This window comes from Drosophila tropicalis, unplaced genomic scaffold, assembly GCF_018151085.1.
Source record: "Drosophila tropicalis isolate 14030-0801.00 unplaced genomic scaffold, ASM1815108v1 contig_859, whole genome shotgun sequence".
Classification (NCBI taxonomy): domain Eukaryota; kingdom Metazoa; phylum Arthropoda; class Insecta; order Diptera; family Drosophilidae; genus Drosophila; species Drosophila tropicalis.
This window is the reverse complement of record NW_027173353.1, coordinates 4964655-4979599: the sequence shown is the minus strand read 5'-3', so window position 1 is coordinate 4979599 and position 14945 is coordinate 4964655. Positions and strand designations below refer to the sequence as shown.

The 14945-nt window shown below is 39.3% G+C and overlaps 4 protein-coding genes across 4 annotated transcripts in view; 2 read left to right on the top strand and 2 right to left on the bottom strand.

Annotated features, from left to right (window-relative positions):
- Positions 1–3339, top strand: part of SNF4Agamma (SNF4/AMP-activated protein kinase gamma subunit) — a 62397-nt gene extending 59058 nt beyond the window's left edge. Inside the window, 4 exon segments of the mRNA XM_068297982.1 lie at positions 1229–1519; positions 1588–1766; positions 2074–2277; positions 2351–3339. Coding sequence (XP_068154083.1) covers positions 1229–1519; positions 1588–1766; positions 2074–2277; positions 2351–3142 — 1466 coding nt within the window. The 3' untranslated portion in view covers positions 3143–3339.
- A 967-nt stretch (positions 3340–4306) lies between these two features.
- LOC137582128 (uncharacterized) lies at positions 4307–4994 on the bottom strand. Its single transcript, XM_068296571.1, has 3 exons — positions 4944–4994; positions 4724–4882; positions 4307–4666 (listed from the first exon to the last, which is right to left on the bottom strand). The coding sequence occupies exons 1-3, from the start codon at positions 4992–4994 to the stop codon at positions 4307–4309; spliced, it is 570 nt and encodes a 189-aa protein (XP_068152672.1).
- A 1770-nt stretch (positions 4995–6764) lies between these two features.
- Positions 6765–7466, bottom strand: LOC137582125 (uncharacterized). The gene is made up of 3 exons (XM_068296569.1): positions 7407–7466; positions 7186–7344; positions 6765–7124 (listed from the first exon to the last, which is right to left on the bottom strand). The coding sequence occupies exons 1-3, from the start codon at positions 7464–7466 to the stop codon at positions 6765–6767; spliced, it is 579 nt and encodes a 192-aa protein (XP_068152670.1).
- Positions 7467–8061: 595 nt separating this feature from the next.
- Nelf-A (Negative elongation factor A) lies at positions 8062–14788 on the top strand. The gene is made up of 7 exons (XM_068296267.1): positions 8062–8460; positions 9171–9425; positions 9485–10948; positions 11189–12346; positions 12412–12834; positions 12906–13061; positions 13129–14788. The coding sequence occupies exons 1-7, from the start codon at positions 8251–8253 to the stop codon at positions 13258–13260; spliced, it is 3798 nt and encodes a 1265-aa protein (XP_068152368.1). The 5' UTR covers positions 8062–8250; the 3' UTR covers positions 13261–14788.
- Positions 14789–14945: the final 157 nt, after the last annotated feature.

The following is a 14945-nucleotide window of genomic DNA, read 5'->3' as shown; positions in this document are numbered from 1 at the left end:
ATACATTATTCGAGACTAATGCTCTTGGGATGTCGGTTAATTAATTTCTTGGCACAAATATTTATCGTATAATGACGGGATAAACATTCGATAGCTTTCTCAATGGCGAATTGAGAGATACCCTTGAGTTTCTTCGATTACTAATAATAATAAAATAGTTGTAAACATAAACTTTAATGATGTAAATAGAGGAGGAAAGAGATTACTTATGTGTATGTATTTTTAAGTCTTTATCACAAATCAGTTTGGCAGGGTATTTGAAGTGCAACTAAATGCCAACTAAATAGCAAGGTCTAGTGAATATTATATATACATATATTTTAGGTTGATTAACACCTTTGGGCACCGCCTCAATATTTATTTGTTCACAGTTTTCCTTTCTTCCTGCCGTCCCTCTTTTGTTCTTCTCTATCTTACTGCCCCTCCCACCTTTGTCCCTTTCGCAACCAATTCAAATCATCATCATCATCTTGAACGCAAATTGCCTTCGTTGGCAATTGCGTGAAATGAAAAACTTATATTAGATATTTGTATTTTTGGTTCTTCTATGCTAAATTTATTTTAATTAAAAGAAATGTCTTAATTTAATTTATATGTAGTAAGGCGCGCGACAAAAAAAATGATATATATTTTCACTCAAAGTTTGAGAAACATTTCAGCCTATTGTTATTGCTATTGTGGTTGTTGTCGTTGTCGTTAGCGTCTGTTGAGTCTATCAATCAATCAATATTGATTTAGGCAATTCTCATTTGTTATTATGCACACATGTGTAGCAGATCAGTGAGTGAAAGAAGAGGAGCATTCAATTTAGTTGTGAATTAATTAGCAAAGCCACTGGGCAAATAAAAAATCTATAAAACAAGAAATACAAAAAACAAGCAAATTATTTAGTGATGCGATATTGATGAATCGAAATCGGAACAGGAGGAGTTTAGCCAGCGAAGTGAAGTGTAGTGGAACACGGGCAAAGAACGCATGTTACAACTGCATTTCTATTCAAATCATGCGGGTCGTTTGGTACTCGGTGGCGGCAACGGCGGACGACCTGGCGATGTACTCTACTATCCATTGGAGAGTATCAAAGAGTTTGAACAAATATCGGAGGCCTGGAAGCGTCTGTTAGCCGAGCTCTTGAAAAAAGGTCCCAACATTGCGCCCTTGTCCCCCCCCCAATTCGTTATAAATTTCTATGCTAATCGGTATTATTTTTTGGTTTTGATCTTTACAGAGGAGGACGACTCACAGATCTTTGTCAAGTTCTTTCGTTTTCACAAGTGCTATGATCTAATACCCACCTCCGCTAAACTGGTCGTCTTTGATACCCAATTGCTGGTGAAGAAGGCATTCTATGCCTTGGTCTATAATGGCGTTCGTGCTGCACCATTATGGGATTCGGATAAGCAGCAATTTGTTGGCATGCTGACCATAACGGATTTCATTAAAATCTTGCAAATGTATTATAAAACCCCAAATGCATCTATGGAGCAACTAGAAGAGCACAAATTGGATACATGGCGCAGTAAGTACTCTAAAATCGATGAATATTGTAATTCAAATAATTGGAATATGTCTTTGTTTTTGATTTAGGTGTGCTGCATAATCAGGTGATGCCATTGGTCAGCATTGGACCGGATGCCTCCCTTTACGATGCCATTAAAATTCTCATACATAGTCGCATTCACCGCTTGCCCGTCATTGATCCAGCAACAGGCAATGTTTTGTACATATTGACACATAAACGCATACTGAGGTTCCTCTTCTTATACGTAAGTTGAACAAAATGATCAGTAGAATTGTTGAAAGAGAGAGTTTCCATTATGAAATCCTGAATTCTTGTTTAAACAGTAAAGAAATGTTTGTGTATTGTGGTTCTTAATAGTCTAAGACCATCAATTACTATAAATTTGCTCCCATAAGTATGCAATGGAATTATGAATAGCTTTTTAGCGTTATAGAGCAGTTTTTTGCTTAGAGATCAATTGTTTAAGCAACAGCTCATACCAGAAATACTTTATAGTTTAGTTATAGGCAAACAATTTCTAAAACAAATGTTTTCTGATTTTCATTCCACAGATTAATGAATTACCAAAGCCCGCTTATATGCAAAAGAGTTTGCGTGATCTGAAAATCGGCACCTATGACAACATTGAGACAGCCGATGAAACGACCAGCATTATTACAGCTCTCAAGAAGTTTGTCGAGCGACGCGTTTCGGCCCTGCCCCTGGTGGATGCCGAGGGCAGGCTGGTCGATATTTATGCAAAGTTTGATGTGATTGTAAGTAAAATGCATATATAGATAGATAGATCTATGAGGGAGACTAATTCTATTGTTTCTTTTTGAATTGCAGAATCTCGCCGCTGAGAAAACCTACAACGATCTCGATGTATCATTGCGCAAGGCAAACGAGCATCGCAACGAATGGTTCGAAGGTGTGCAAAAGTGCAATTTGGATGAATCGTTGTACACGATCATGGAGCGGATTGTTCGAGCGGAAGTGCATCGTTTGGTTGTCGTTGACGATCAGAGGAAGGTGATTGGCATTATCTCGTTGTCGGATATATTGCTCTATCTGGTGCTGCGTCCCAGTGGCGAAGGTGTTGGCGGCTCTGAAAGCTCGTTGCGTGCCTCAGATCCCGTCCTGCTGCGCAAAGCGGTTGAGGTGGAGGTGACGACAGCGTCAGCGACATCAACAACACCCCCGCCACGCAGTCCTTCGGCTGGTTCGGCTGGCAATCGCAGCCTAATTGAGGATATACCCGAGGAGGAGCCCCTTGTGGCGTCCAGTGATAATAACAAATCCGCCAGTGAAGACAAATTCAATAATAACCAGCATGAGACGGCGGCAACGCCCAACGGTGATAGCCATAACAGTCCAGTTCCAGCACTAGCCGAAGTGTCCTTTGCCGATGAGGCGCAAGAGGAAGAGGATGATGATGAGGATAAGGAGAAGTTGGAGGAGGAGGATCGTAAAAAGGCAGCTGTTGCTGCAATTGCTGCGGCGGCACACACAACAGGGACACGAACCGATGAGGAGGAAGATGATGGGCTAAGCAGCGCTGTATCGGCTGCCTCGGCACTTGGCCAGACACAGTCACTGGCCACGCCCACGGCGCGAGAGATGGGGCTGGTTAGTGAATAAACAACAGATATATATTATATTTTAATTTAATACAAAACAAGTAAAGTAAATAAACAAACAAACAAACAAACAACACACACCCAACACACAACAATAATAATTTAAATCAGCAAAGAAAACTTATATTTGAATATTATTAGTTGTTAAGCAAATATTATTACAATATGAAATATTATTATCTATTTTACAAACAAAAACAACAACAAAAAATCAACCTAAAAAATAATACAACAAAACAAAAACAAAAGCTGTTAACAATATGTTTATATATATATAAAAAGAAAGAGAAAAGAAAACAAAAAGAAGAATGATAAAAAGCAACAAATTATATTAAATTGTCTTTAAATTTTAAATTATGTAATTGATCATTATATAGCAAATAGTACAAGTCGAAAAAATCCGAGTTTCCTTTTCATTTTTAATAGAATCCTTTTTACAGAACTACAACAAAGTTTAAGGACATGCCGTGTCGAGTCTCAAAACTGAGGCCAATTTAGGTAGAAATACTTATTTAAGTCATTTAGTTGACAGCTTCTTAAAATTTCTGTTTTTGGTTAATATTATAATCTGTCAACATGAGCTATGGATATTTCAAGGATATCTTTAAAAGTGATTAAAAGTTAGACTTCAAAATCAATATATTTATCATTCTTAGAGACTTTTGTTAGGTAAAAATGTAACCCATTGACCATCATGATTCCAGAGGACCGAGTGATCTCAAATCCAAAAGGGAAAAGTCATTTTAATCTGTCTAACTATAGCTGTGAGCTGAAATATTAAATATTTATGTCCTGTACATGAAAAAAACAACGAATTCTTTTTAATCTAGTTCAGCCATTCACGAGGTGAACACTTCTTGAAAGTTTCGGATAGATAGTTTTCGATATCTTAGATCCTTGAAATATTGACCAAATATGCAATGGAATCTCATTTATAAGTATTCGCCTGAACATTCATCGTGAGGACTTTGAATGTTCGCTCAACTTCAGAGAGACCCCAATGCCAATAAACTACAAGAAAAGAACTAAGCATAAGAATAGACATCGATAGATTTATTACATAAACATTGATTACCGGCTTTCCATACATTAATTCAAAGTTTATAAATGAAATATAGATAGATCGACTTTCCTACTTCTCTGATTTCCTGCGACGTTTCACAAGTTATTTAGGTTTCTTGGAAATTTTGATTGGTTTCATGGCCTGAATAAACCAAATTATATGACCCGCATATTCCATATTCATGGAATAGACCTCATAGACGGTTATATTAAGTTTATAAAAGCCTAGTGGAAAATTGTTTGGCAAAACTTCTTGATCCAGGTAAATGTTTCTAGCTATTATATGACCTTCAAAGGGACAGGAATGATTAAAGTTTGTAAATTTTGAAGTAACTCGCTTCAAAATTATGCCGTAGGGTGAAAAGTTTTGCCTGGCTAATATGGAGCACATATTTATTTGAACATCTATCAGAAATGGCTGATATTGGTTGGTATAATCCTTTTTTAAGATTTGAAACCGCACCTGAAAGATTTGTATTGAGACTAGATTGGAGTTAAAAAGAATATTAGTGTGACTTGCCGATATATTTCTCATGGGCCTGACTAGATCCACATCCATTTTGGCTTCAGATCTGTTCCAATTGATGGCCTTGACACGACAAGATGCATTTGTCGAATACTTCGGTTCGGTGGAACAAATAATGTTCTTCAATTTATAAACCACATCCGAGTCGCAATTCTGTGGAAAATAGTTAACAAATTTTATTCAATTATCGAATTGTTGGTATTCAAATTACTACCATTCGCTGAGCCAATCCAAAAAGGAGGATGAATAGTATTGCCGTCACCATGTTTGAATGCTGAGCTGGAGCCAAGCATTTGATCATTTCTATTTTAAGCCTAACGAATTCATCCATAAATGCTAATGTGACTTTAATCGCTACATTGCCTGTACATTGGCGATAATTGTGCCCACATAATCCATCTTTATGGATGATGTCTCCCACAGTGAGATTACAATTTTGTAAATGGCCAACGGAAAGTAATTTGGTAAGTAGCTTTGAGCGAAATAAATAATGTCCAGCTTAGGGACATGTATGATTGACATTTGAGAATTCCTTTGCCATTTGTATCGATATACATATATGAAGCTTATTACTGTAGTCATTTTGATAGAGCTGTCCACGTATCTGTTGGATACATAAAGATATTTATTAGTAGTGAAGCATGTTTTTGGGTAAATCTGAATGGCATACCGCTATATTCTTTAATGGCTTCACCAGATCCACATCCATGTTGGCAATGGTTTTGTTCCAATTAATTGCCTTTAGACGGCAGTAAGCATTAACTGCATATTTCTCATTTGCAGAGCACTCCCGATTCTTGGTCTTATATATAACCGATTCCTTAAAATGCCGTTGAATTATTATAATTATTTTGGATTTTTATGTAGATAAAGGCTTAAAGGACTTACCACTAGATTAGCAATTGCTAAGAAGATGAGAACTCGAATTTTTGCAAGCATGATACAAACTGAGAATGAATGATCTAATTTAGATGCTTTTAGTAATCATGGGTAATTTAGACTAACTTAGCAGCTTAATTGATTAATAATGGCTTGGCACGTTTTGCTGATAGTTCAGATAGCGTAGAGCACATTCCAAACATTCTAAAGTGATTAAAAATGTGTTTACAAATTATCTAAATAAACCAGGAAATCGGGCAAACTTCAACTTGCCAAAGATTGAATTCCCTCGAAAGACAAGTTGCAAGGTAGAGAATCCAAAAAGTGACATAGTTATGTCACATAGTTATCCTATTTTAAGGGCGTTTCTAAGGGAGTGGCGAAATCAGGGAAACTTGCTCCCAAAAGTATACAGTAAGTTGGAGAACTTTTCATGTTTTGCAACAAATTTGTAACTTTTCTGGGGCCTTGTAACTTTAAAAGCAAAAAGTTAAGTTTAAGTGACTTTAAATGTTGTCAAAATTGGGAAGCTTACTGCATCTTTTAAGAGAAACAAGTTAAGGACGAAATTAAAAAGTTTGAGACACATAACGTGTGTTCCAGAGATTTACTAAATCTTGGAGATACACTTGTGGAATCGGACTGAGTCCAGTAATAATCTTAATAAGACAAAAATTCTCTAATGGACCGTTTTCTGTATCTCAGATATTACCATCTACATTGGCTAACTGGAGAAGGATAAAACTCTGAAAGGTCTCTACTCAAAGTGACTACCTAATTTTCATATGTGTCCATGTCCTTGTGTTTTTATTTACAAATCAGCAAAGAGTATTCATCATTGAACTAGGAGGAAATTTACTCCATTCCAGCAGTCCTTGGAGACCTTGTAACAATTTATTGACCAGTTGAGTAAAAGGACATAAGGGATTACTTCATGAAGTGTATTGACCTATTTAGAACAAAACAAAACTTGACCTTTTTAAAGAATAATACCCAAATCAAAAAGTTTTTTATCACTGCAAAGTTATGTTTATTTAGTAGTATGTATTTGTTATATTAATATTGATTTCTTGGATTCCCATATATTGCAAACAGATTGTAAGATTTTATAAATACATACATAGATAAATCAGGTACAAATATCCTGACTCGTGGGTTACTTGGTTTTCTTTTTGATTTTAATGGGCTCCATTGCATTAATATAACCAACAATTCCGCCCACATAATCAAGGATCTTGGGATAGGCCTCGAAAATTGTAACGTTTATCTTATAGTAACCCAACGGAAAGTTGTTTGGCAGAAATTTCTCATCCAAGTAAACGCCCCTAGCAAATAAATGACCCTCATAAGGACAAGTATGATTGAAATTGGAAAATGTTTTTGTTACTTTCATCAAAATCACGCCGTAGGGTAAAAAGTTTTGTCTCGATAATATGGAACAAACGTTCATACACACATTGATCAAAAATGGTTGATACTGATTGGTATAATCCTTTTTGAAGACCTGTAATTGTATCTTTAGACATCTTTTATTATAAACTCTAATTTCAATCACAATAAAGCTTACTATACCTTACCGATATATTTCTTAATGGTTTAACTAGATCCACATCCATTTTGGCAACAGCTTTATTCCAATTGATGGCCATCACACGGCAGGACGCATTTGTCGAATACTTTGGATCAGTGAGACATTCAATGTTCATCATTTTGTACACTACTTTTGGCTCACAATTCTGTTGAAATCGTTGAAGATTTAAATTATTTTTAAATATATGTACAATACAATATAGTATACCATCTCCTGAGCCAATCCTAAATAGCAGAGGACGAATAAAAACGTCGTCAACATAGGCATACTTTATAATAACTAATACACCAATCTACAAAATTTTCTAATATTGCAACATCCACACATTGAATGGGATTTTAATTAACATTTAAATGCTTTGAAATTGTATTGTATTGTTTTTAATTCGTATTTAAATGTTTGCTTTTACTTTATTTGTGCTATTTCTGGGTGAACTTCGATCAAATCAGTGTTAATGTGGCGTGGGTATACCTAAAAGCTTTCTTTATCTTTGGATCTGTATTAATCCCCTAATTATTAAGTATTTCTCTATATCTAGAAACAGCCAAAAAGATTACTTGTAAATATAAATTTGAGGCATGTTAAGGAACTTACGTGGTCATACTAAGAGATATATGCGGCAACAATCTTTTTAAGTTGCCCGTATTAATTTGAATATGGCGCCAATATTCTACCCATTTTGTATCTGGCAACGCCACTTTTCTCTGGTCACACTGCTATAGTCACACAGTGGCGCTCCCACCAATGTGCAATTCATAGCTGCAAAAACATCGATAACATCTCACATATCGATAACATTAAACGACTACCCAGACATATCGTCAAAGAATTTTCATCGATCTATCGCGCATCTCCATCGACTTATCGATAGTGCCATCGATGGCTCTAAGTGGAAGAAAAAATTAAATAAAACAATTTACGGTGAACGTCGGGGGGCGTGATTGAGGAAAAGATTTAAACAAATAGTGCGGTCGAATAGTGTAGTGAGGGCGTTGATAAGTGAAATTCGTGTATGCCCCGCGTGTGGATTGGCGTAAAGAGTGTCTGAAAAATGGCCAACGTACGGGACAGCGACACATCATTGTGGCTGCATAATAAACTGGGTACATCAAATGATTCGTGGATAAACGGTTCAATATGCTCGCAGCTAAACAAGGAAGTTTTGCGCAATATCAAAGAATGTTTTCCCGATTTGCAGACTCAAGTGAAGTTGAAATTGCTTCTCAGTTTCCTCCACATACCACGCCGCCTGGTGGAAGAGGTAAAAGAAAAAAAAAAAAAAAATGTTCAATGGGAAAAAAGTACACCATCGCGCACACACACACAAACACATATACTAGCAAGCGTGCATGCATGCGTTTGTATGTACATATGTATCTGTACACTTGCTCTCTTGGTAAAATAAAAATAAAACCAAATTACCGTGATTACAGCGAGAAAAAATGTTGTAACGAAGGATAAATTAGAAAGTATTTATTCAGGATATTTAGATGATTATTTAAGCCATGTTGGCAAATGAGAAATATGTCAATGGATGTCTGGGAAGAGATTTCCCGCCACTTCTACTTTCTGTGTATACATTTCTCTCTCTCTCTCCCGCCCTCGCTCTCTTTCTTTCACTGCGTGAGAGTGTGCAATTGGTAGAAGATATTTTCATCAACTATGTAAATAGTTTTAACTAACTTTAAATGTTCTTAAACGTAAACAAATTTTTTTTCGCATCGAATTGCAGTTTTTTTATGAATATTTGCCAAGTGAATTTGTTTATTTTAATTGATATAATGGAATCTACATTTACAATTATTTGTAAACAAATGTATTTATTTTTCTTTAGTTGAAAAAGAATCTGTTTGCCAAGTATTTGATAACTGATAGGTAATTCAAAGTCTAATAAAACTCAATTCGTGTGGGTGCAGTAGGTTTTTGTTGTTTTTATGTTACTAACCGTGGTTATTGGTTTTGTTTTCTTAGTGGAAGGCCGAACTGGAGGAGGTTATCGAGGTGGCTGGCCTTGATTCCGAACTTTGGGTATCCATGTTGGCGGAGACAATGAAAACATTTCCGGCCACAAGTTCCCTCAATACAGAAATATCCGATTATGAGGATACGCGGCCCATTTTCACGGACATGGTCAACGATTTGCGTAAATTGGTTAATAAGCATTCCGATTTGGGTATGCTGCCTCTAGAGTGCCAGTATCTAAACAAGAATGCCCTGATCTCTGTGGTAAGTGCTGGGATTCCAACCATTTCGAAAGATTGAGCTAAACATATTTGTCTCTATAGGTGGGACAGCAACCGGCTCCCGTCAAGCATTTCACGTTGAAGCGTAAACCCAAAAGCGCCCAGCTACGGACAGAGCTGCTCCACAAATCCGCTGATGCCCAATCTTCGCTTAAGAAGGCGTCAGCGCCCACCATACCATTACGATCTCGTGGCATGCCCCGCAAAATGACAGACACGACACCACTTAAGGGCATACCATCCCGCATGCCGACAACGGGATTCCGTTCGGCCACAGTACCGGGCAGTGGTGCGCAGCGTCCCAATCTCAGTCGTACACCAGCTGGTCGCAAAGATGGTGGCATTAAGCTCATTGAACTCTCGGAACAACCTCTGGGTTATGCTGCAGCCAAGAAGCGCAAACGCGAACAACAGCTGGAGGAGCAACAGAAAAAACAGGAGCAGAAGCAACAGGCAGCTGCAGCGGCGGCCGCAGCAGCAGCTGCTGCTACCACAGGCGATGCGGAGAGTCCTCCAGCAGATGGGGCCACCGCAGAGACGCCTACGACACCTACAACCAACAATAATAATAATAGTTTTGAAATAAAGATGGAGGCACAGTTGTTAAATCAAAGCGATGGCGGCGTCCAGGAATTGCAGGATGACGATGATTTACAGACATCCGATTTGGTCGGCAAGTCTATCCAATGCGATCCGGAAACACCAGAGTATGCAGCAGCAGCCACTCTCAATTTCACCCAGGCTACGCCCACGACACCCACGTCGACGATAACTGTGGCCACCAAGACGCCCGAAACTCCAAAGCAGCAGGCACAGAAGACACCTCGAACTACAAAGTCCAAGGTGGCTAACAACAACAATAATAACAATAACAATAATTTCATTCAGACGCCCAAGCGTATTAAACAGGAAATTGAGATTAAGAGTGAAGAAATCATTGTGCCAGCCAATATAAAACTGGAGAAGATTGAGTCGTCACCATCTCAGCAGCAGCAACGTGTAATAATTCAGCAGCCATCGTCCGCACAGCGTCTTCTTGTGCGCAGTACGCCACAGAAACGACAGAACAACATCACCAGCAACAATCTGCCAGCAGGAGCAGCAGCAACATCATCCAACTCAACAACAACTACAACACAAGTGGGTAACACCACAATCAAAATGGAGAAACTGGACATTAAGCCCATACTAAGAGCAGCCAGTGCAGCTGCCTCGACAAGCACCAGCAGCACGGGAACTACAACAACCATACTCACACCGCAACAACTTAGACAGGCAGCGAGTCCTTTGGCTAATTTACCCAACAATATCTCTGTAAAGATTACCTCTGCCAAGGCCAAGGCAGCGGCGGCTGCAGCAGCTGCATCAACGTCTAGTGGTAGTCAAGCTGCTGCACAATTGCAGATACAACAGCATCAAACCACGCAACAGCAGCAACAACAACCCATTTTGATCAACAGTTCTACGCCCGTCATACTGGCCTCATCGCCCAGTACCCCAAGAGCGGTACGTGAAATTCCGATATATAATGTCCACACAAAAAGAATACAGATAAGAAAAGCCCAAGAAATACAGAGGGAATTTTCTCATTATGGGGGAATTCCAAACCAAGGAAAAACCCTTGAGATCTTTCTTATGTTCTCGACAAATGTTAAAGAAACAATCTGTTAGATTAAGGATTTTTCTGCATTTCCTTTTTTCTGGTTTGGTCACTAATTAATTTGTTTACTTTACTTTTTTCAACAGAAACCACAACCCCTGCCCAGCAGCAGCAGCACAACCACCGCCACGACGATACCATCGCAGGCCATCAAAACGATGCCTCTGAGCCAGCTAAAGACAGCAGCCAACAGTGGGCCAGTAATTATCTCGCAGACCATTATACAGCCAGCAAAACGTGCCCAGCAACCACAACAGCCGCAGCAACAACAGCAGCAGCAGCAAGCAGGCACTTCAAGTGCTGCAGCCGCACAACAAATACAGCAGCAACAGCCGCAGCTGATTGTTCCCCAACAGCCCCAGCAACAACAACAGCAGCAAACGCAATATATATTGGCTGCTCCACAACAACTGCATCAGCAGCAACCGCAACCCATTTTACCGACATTAACATCTTTTACACAAACACGGCCAGTGCCACAGACTACAACGTTGTATCAGACCACAGCGGGTGGAAGCGGACAGACTCCTACGAAGATATTATTAAAGACCTCGGGGGCATCCGGTGTGGTGATGACGCCTCTGCGACAACAACAGGGCGGAACTACATTAGTCTCAACCAATCCACCACCATTGGTTGCCACGTCGGCGGCCATGGGCTTACCTGGGCAACCGCAATCAACGACACTCAACATTCAGAATGTTCAACTGCCCAACCGCCCGGTGACAATTCAACCAGCTTCGCAAGCTGCACAGCAGCAACATTTGCAGGCCCAGCTGCAGCAGCAGCATCCGCAGCACACAATTGTGGCCAATACCACGGCCACGCAGCAGCCAAAGCTGTCTCAAGTATTGATGCAACCAGGCGGCACTGTAACCACAGCTGGTGGCGTCTCCACATTAAATGTATCGCCCACGTCGGGTAAGAACAAGACGATTATCCTGACACAGAAGGGTGTCATCCTTCGTAATATTGGCGGTGATATGTATCAACAAATTCCGATCAGTAATGTGGGTGGACTTCAGAGTCTTGGCGCTGGCGCCACTCTGATGACAACCACGGCGGCGGGACCGCCTGGTCTGGTGAAGACCACCTCATCATCGGCTAGCCTACAATTGCAGCAGCAGCCACAACAGCAAGGACAGCACAATAAACAGATTTTGCCCACTCTGATACCAACCAGTTCGCTAGGTGGTCAGCATGTCATTGTCCAGCAACAGCAGCCCGGCAATGTGATTGGCAATGTAAGTAGAAATGAAATAAAATTATGCTTAATACATTTCTCATAATGTTTTTAACCCCCTCGCAGACCCCGCAGCAGACGATTATACGTCCGGTTATGGCCAATGTTGGTGGAAGCTTGACCACGCTGCCGCAGGGCCTGACTTTGATACAACGGCCGGGCCAACAGCCGCAGCTGGTGCAGGTGCAAGCGGCGCCGAGTGGGCCGCAGCGTACGATTATCACATCGGCACCTACGACAGCGGCCACCACGGCGCCACAACAACAGCCGCGCCAGCAGCAGCAGCAACAAATTTTGGTTCAACAAAAGCCGGCACCGGCCCTGCAGCAACGTTTGGTCACCTCCACCAGCAGTGCGAGCCAAGGGCAGCAAGCCAATTCGAATGCCGGCATTTCGCGTACAGTCCAGGTCCAAGTACAGACCCAACAGCAGCAGCAACAGCCACAACAGCCAGCACAGGCACCTCAGCGACGAGGTCTTTCGCTTTCTGTAAGATTTCCACGCTGCCTCCTTGCTTTTAGAATATTTAGATTAACATTTTTTGCTTAATTTTTCGACAGAATGAGCATGTTCATAAGGCACACGAAATGTTCCGAAAGGCAAATCGTGTATCACGGCCTGACAAAGCTCTCATTTTGGGCTTCATGGCGGGTCTGCGAGAGAATCCGCGACCCAATTCAGAAAACGTTTTGATTATTAAATTAGGTGAAACAGAGGTAAGTTGAAAAAAGAAATGTCTGTGTACGAAAAAACAATTCTAATTGGTATTCTCAATGTTTTTAGGAAAAAGTGCAACAGGATGATGGCAGCACGGCTTTGTGCCTTGTGGAATCGCATATTCGTTTGGACTACAATACTGGCGAGTGGAAAACATTCCAGAACTTTAGGTTACTGGATCAAACTGCCGCCTCATAGTCTACAAGGATTATACGTGTGCGCAGCTCGAAGTGAATGTAAATGTAGGGCATCCAGCTGCTTGATTTAAGCTGCAGACGCGTATATGGAAATTCAAAATTTTGTTTTACGGTCCTCCCGTTCTTTATGGGCAGCAGCAGCAGCAGCAATGACGCCCCTAATTAGGCCACTATAACCAGCTTCTAAACCCTTATGATTACCCACAACCAGAACCCGAGTCCTAATCCGACCTATGCGATCCCCCATCCCATCTCACTACAGAACCCTAAGATAGCATATGCTGGAAATAATGAAACTATAAAATAATTAACTTAAATTAGCTGTACAGTTGTTTAGTATATAGCAAAGGCTAGCGCTTAACCATTTTAGAAAACCTGCCCCTCCCCTTTTTCATACGAATACACATCAACATTTATTCATACATACATACATACATACATCCGCATATACAAACATACATACATCATCTATACACCCATATATCCAAAACGTGGAAAACGCTCGATTGGACATCGTCTAAAGACAATAGCAATGAGATGGTTCAAAAGTGAATATTTGGATATATGTACATGAAATCATTATGCGCTCATAGCCACACACCACACACACACACATTATATTATATACGTATATGTATATGCAAATATATATTTAGCATTGTGTAATTAATTGTCAAGTAAAAAAGTGTATAATTAACTTAGCAAGCAGCAGAAAATTCGGAGCCACAAAGTACGCTCTGTAATCATTAAAGAAATACAAAAAAAAAAAAAAACACACACACGCAGATACAACTAATAATGAATCGTCGAAGAAGATAAATCTATAAACAACAACAACAGCCCAATAGCGAGCATCAGCAACAACAGTAAAGGGCACAGGAAAATGTTCACTTGTCTTACAACTCCAAGAATAAAAACAAGCAAACGTATTTGTGGCTTTAATGTTTAAAGAATATAATTATTTATATATATGTAAATGTGTCCCAATAGATAACGCAGTTTTTTCTTGTCCAGATATATATCAGAACATATATAATCAGAAATCGTCGGCTACTAAATCATTGTTTAGAGAACAACTTGTTGGTTTATATTTTTTAAAGCATTTCAGCACAATTATGGCTTACGATTCCAGTTAATGGAATCTGTATTGTATGTATGTATAACGTATACTTATGCTGTAATAGGAATATAGATTCAAAAACTTTTCATGTCGAATTTGAAGTTTGAAAACAACATATAAACCTTATATAATGTAACTCTCTCTCTCTCTCTCTGTAAATATGTAATACGTAATATTCCAATTTTTGTTTCATATGATGAGCGAAAAAGAAAAACGAAAATATATAAGGTCTCTCCTGCTTAATATTGTAGAATATTTAAAAAAATTATTCAATATTGTTTTTGAAACTCAACGTTGGAGTTTGTCTCCTTGAAATCTTTGAACTTTTAAGTTGAATGATGGATGACTTGATTGGAATTTCAAAAAAGTGACTTGTTTCAACTTTCCCAAATAAACTAAGAAAACGCAATTTGCCATTTGATTATTCTTTACTGCATTAACAAATGCTACTTTAAAATGGGAGACAATTAAGAATTGAAATGGAATTTCCAGGCATATTAACAACTTTACAACTTTGTCATTGTCGAGGGTCAAGTAAGCGCCAATCGAAAGAAAAAAAAAAGAAT